The 4729-nt window shown below is 34.5% G+C and overlaps 1 protein-coding gene across 1 annotated transcript; it reads left to right on the top strand.

Moving 5' to 3' along the window:
- The first annotated feature begins 579 nt into the window (after positions 1–579).
- LOC149775934 (uncharacterized) lies at positions 580–3778 on the top strand. Its single transcript, XM_089943542.1, has 5 exons — positions 580–695; positions 1574–1685; positions 2193–2342; positions 2918–3048; positions 3685–3778. The coding sequence occupies exons 2-5, from the start codon at positions 1599–1601 to the stop codon at positions 3776–3778; spliced, it is 462 nt and encodes a 153-aa protein (XP_089799668.1). The 5' UTR covers positions 580–695; positions 1574–1598.
- Positions 3779–4729: the final 951 nt, after the last annotated feature.

Below are 4729 nucleotides of genomic sequence, written 5' to 3'. Positions count from 1 at the left end.
GCCATTCTTTCCATTACATAGTCATCAAAATAGAGCTCTGTAAAAGAACGCATTGGTTTCATTATATTACACGAATAGTGCTTGATTATTTCAGCATGACCCGACAACCATAAGTAGCTTCAAATGAAATCAAAGAAAAACTGGCAAAATAAGTGCTCTTTTCCTTTTCCTACTGTAGGACCATATTTCTTTTTCCATCGCTCAAGTTTAAAGGTTCCGTTTAATTCCTTATTTATTTAGATCTAAATAAATATATATAATGACAGATTAATGTGAAAGTTTTGATAATGGAAACCGGAAAACTAACACTATTAAAAAGTACACGACGGCTTTCAATCGGTAGACAAACATCATTTCATTCGGTCAGTTTAACTAACCGGAACTGTAGAGTCGAAGCACAGCTCTTTTCGTTTTGAAGGCCCCATCAGCAAATTAAAAAACAAACCACTCACTTCACTGGAAGAAAATGTTGCGATAGTTTTCGCGTGAAAATAATGTAATTAAGCAGACTTATGAATAATTTTAATCCGATTGATTATAGTTATATGTAACTCATTATGCTTCCTATTTCTGTTTAAGTGACTTTGACTTCTGGATGGATGTTCTGGAGGAGAGAACTCTCAGCCAAGATTGGTGTAAGACGAAGGCTCTGGCCTGGAACGAGAAACTTCAAACACGTCTGGACATGGCCAGAGGTACCCATCTCCCCGCATCTCTCTCTCCCTCTCTCTCTCTCTCTCTCTCTCTCTCTCTCTCTCTCTCTCAGTAGTAACATATTACAAGTAATTGACATATATCTGACATATCTCCTTCTACATCACCTTTGGTGATTGACGGTCAAATTGTACTTATTTAATTTATTATTTTCAATCTTCAAAGGTTACAATTTGTAACTCTTGCTTTTCGTTACTTCAGATTATCCTGTCATCTCGAGAGCTTTCTCTTCCTTCTTTTATGGTGTTGCTATGCAACATTTGGATGCCGAAAAGGACGTCTCTATATGCCTGGATACATCCAGAGTCTTAAGGAAGTTAGTATAGGCAGTATAATTTGTTCTAGTTCACCATGCGTCTTGAAATCTACTCTTTTTAATTTTATTTTTAAAGTCAATGGTTTCGTCTTCCGTTTCATGCACATATTGATCGATGTTCTGTTTGATTAATAGAAAACTAGAAATTTGATGACTGGTGTTTGAAATGGGATGGAATTCGTGTGTCCAAATTATGTTAAAGCTTATCTGCTGCTTGGATAAATTCGTTTCTTTTTAATAGAATTTAAATTTACAACGTTTCTCTTTTACTGTAAAGATTCAAGCTGAGTTTTATATCAATTAAACTTGGAAATTAATTGATAATAAAAGCGATGTAATCGTAAATGATCTACAAGAGGCCGAAGATTTATTCCTCTGTAAGCAAAACCTAAAATGTTTCCCAAAGTTTAGTGACATTTGGAATTTCCTTTTAGTTTCTTTTCATACAGCTTAGAGGTATATTTGTCTAGTGGCTTACAAGTTATTTAAATGTTTTCAAAACATCCTTATTTTGCTAAATACTTTACAAATGTTCCATTTCAGATTCTCTTTATCTTCCGAGGAGAAGATGATTTTGAACATTCTGAGAAAAGCCCTTAAGAAGACCAGAAAAACATACATACAGGCATACGGACAGACCGAGGACAGGCGGCGGGTGAGAATACGAGAATATTATGTATCTATATTCATCTGGATAAACAAACAGTGCCATTTCTTAGAGCATTGAACAGAAGTCTTTAACAATATTGTTTCTTTGTTCATTCCAACATAAGCGTTTTTACTGCACAGGAATTCTTCAGGCGGCCAAGGCGAAATTTTGTAATTTTAGTATCATGAAATATGTACATCTGTGCATGCAATGCAATATTTCTTTTGTAGAAGTACTTTTCATCACGTTTATTCATTATTACCTAACTTTCTCTTATGACAAACACCATCAATAATGTCTCGAATAATATTAATAATAATAATAATAATGACAATGACTACAACGACGATGATGAGATGTAATCTCATAATTCTACAAGTCGGCTGAAAAATGTTTTCTTATATTTGTAATTTATTGGTCATCAGTTGCAGTAACTGATTAGATTAACGGACATTATGGAGATTCGTTATGCTTTTAAAACAATTTAATTTCTTTCTTTATTTATTTTTACAGATGTATAAGAACGCGTTAACCCGCCCCGAGTCCCAAACGGGATCCAAGGAGGTCTTAAAACAGGCCCTTACGGTCAAGGCCAAGGAAGCCGCCAACCGCTTTGTGAAAGCCCTAGAATTAGAGCAGACTGCGAAGGTGAAGATGATGACGGTAATGCTGTTTCTTTTTCATGTTCACTTATTGTTACATGCGTTGAAGAGTAACTTCAGATAACTCATATAGCACACTCTCAGTGGCCCAGGTGTGGGCATGAAGTGACTTACGGTGGAGGAAACCTGAGAACCCAAGATAAACCAGCAGTCTTGGACTGACCATCACTTACACTTGTACGTGTAAAAACTGGAGATTTTTCACAAGAGATAAAAAGTGATCACGGCTTTTGCTGCCGTCTTTCCTCAGTTAAAATGCATGAAAAATGTATATTGTTCTTCAGCTTACTTGTATACGTGTTCATTTGTTACACTGAAACCTCCAAGTTACTATAATCATGTTTACCCACTATAATTCTTATAATCCTGTCTTCTATATACAATCCTTATCATCCTGTATCTTCTCTATGTACACAATGAACAGTATAGAACTTGAAGGTACTGCTGATATGCCTATGTATTTATTGTTTATTCTTTCCATAACATTCTATTGTAAAGAAAGAAGGAAAATCGATCAGTGGAGGTATTTTCCAATCCCCTATTCTTAATCTATCTCCCTATCCACCTATCTGTTAGGTTATGGAGAAATACGAATATGTGTCCAAGCGAATAGCCGTGAGAAAAATACAGCATTTTCTCGACACATGGAGAACACAGCTATCTCGCTACATCGAACCTTCCTTCACTTCCACCGAAAAAAGTGTTGGGTTTGAATGCATTCTGTATGCAATTGCAATAACCTATAGTTCTTTTAAGATATTTAAGTAGAATCTTTATCGTGAATCGTGCTATACTATATAGTTTTTCTACATTTACTAAACTGTGAATGGAGTAAAACAGTTGTGATTTATGTAATGATTTTTTTTCTATTTGCTTCAATTCTTTCTTTTGAAATTTCTCTGTAATTTACATGATGTCTAATTGGAGAGTGACATTACTCTATCTGCAGTTAGCCCAGGAGCCTTATCTTATCATAATAATTTCACTCATCTTTATCTTCTTCCATTTTGAAAGTACTGACACTTTGTTTATATATATATTCGTTATTAACTGTGAAATTTGTCTTTGTCCTTCATGGCCACATGGCCAGTCTGTATCCTCTTTAGCACTATACCCATTGACAGAAAAGAAAATGCTTTGTAACTGTATATATGGATTAAGCTGTATCACACCCATGAAACCTTGGTCACTGTAATTGACCTTCTAAAGTCAATTGAACAACATTAATTTTTAACGAACCACTGAAGCGAGAATCTTTTCTTAACCATATTTTTGCTTTCTTTCCTAAAAGGCTTGAAAAAGTATAATCAGTGCCATCGTTATTATTATTATTATTATTACAGAAATCGATATCGAGGTGCCTTTATGCGAGTCCTTGGTGTCAATGCACATGATGCAGTTGGAACACTTATTGAGTGCAATAGAGAATATTCATAACATTACAAATAAATGTAAGCAATAAACGACGATATTTTATCAAAAGTGATTCAATTTATACTGTACAGTGGTTTATCATACTTGTTTTCGTCATTCTTTCAAGGAAATTTACATAATTTAATTTCTTCAACGCTTCTAGAGAGTTTTGGATGAAGATTTCGTAAAAATCTCGTCTCTTGTATAGACTTTTAAATGATTGACCCTAAAACGAATAGACTATAATGCAATGTTCTTTCTGATTCTTACTCATGATGGGGCATTAAAATGTATAATCTTTTACCAACTTTTATTTCCCTCTTCTTCCTAGTTTGCTTTGATGTAGGAACTAAATTTTAATCTTGCAGCATTTGTATCTTTATATTCAACTCCTTTACATTTAAAACCAGTTTCACAACTTGAAGCTAACCTTTAAATTCTAAGTAGTTTAATGAGAACCACTCATTTGCTGCGGATACAGTTCCATAGGTTACAAACTAATTAGGTAAATAGGTGTCAAACGGTTATGTATTTCTTTCTTTTTCAAAATAGAGGACCACTGACATTGGTGTAGACGTAAAACAAGTTCTTGGATTTGAACCGAAAGTAAGATCCATGACAGAGAAGACGAATGACATTGAGTCATATATGGGTAAGTAGATATTTCAGCATGTACACTGTAATATGAAGTTCCTAATAATACGTTCATAATGCAACAAATATTTGACAAGAAATGTCCACAACGAAAAATGTTAATAATTGTGACATTTAGTATTACGAGCGTGTACTTCTACAGGTGCAGAACTCAACCAATGTCAACGCGTAACGTAAACCTCTACGAACTTAACATGCATCAGCAGTTAATGCATATTGGTTTTACGTCGCTTTTGAAGGACACCATTATCGCTATCAATAATTGTCGTTATCTTGTTCTGCAGAGTATTCTGGTCTTGCTGACTCAGTGTTTCTGCCTCC

Source organism: Sinohyriopsis cumingii, chromosome 19, assembly GCF_028554795.1.
Source record: "Sinohyriopsis cumingii isolate HCF-2022 chromosome 19, ASM2855479v2, whole genome shotgun sequence".
NCBI classification, from domain to species: Eukaryota; Metazoa; Mollusca; class Bivalvia; order Unionida; family Unionidae; genus Sinohyriopsis; species Sinohyriopsis cumingii.
This window is presented reverse-complemented; position numbering and strand designations above follow the sequence as displayed.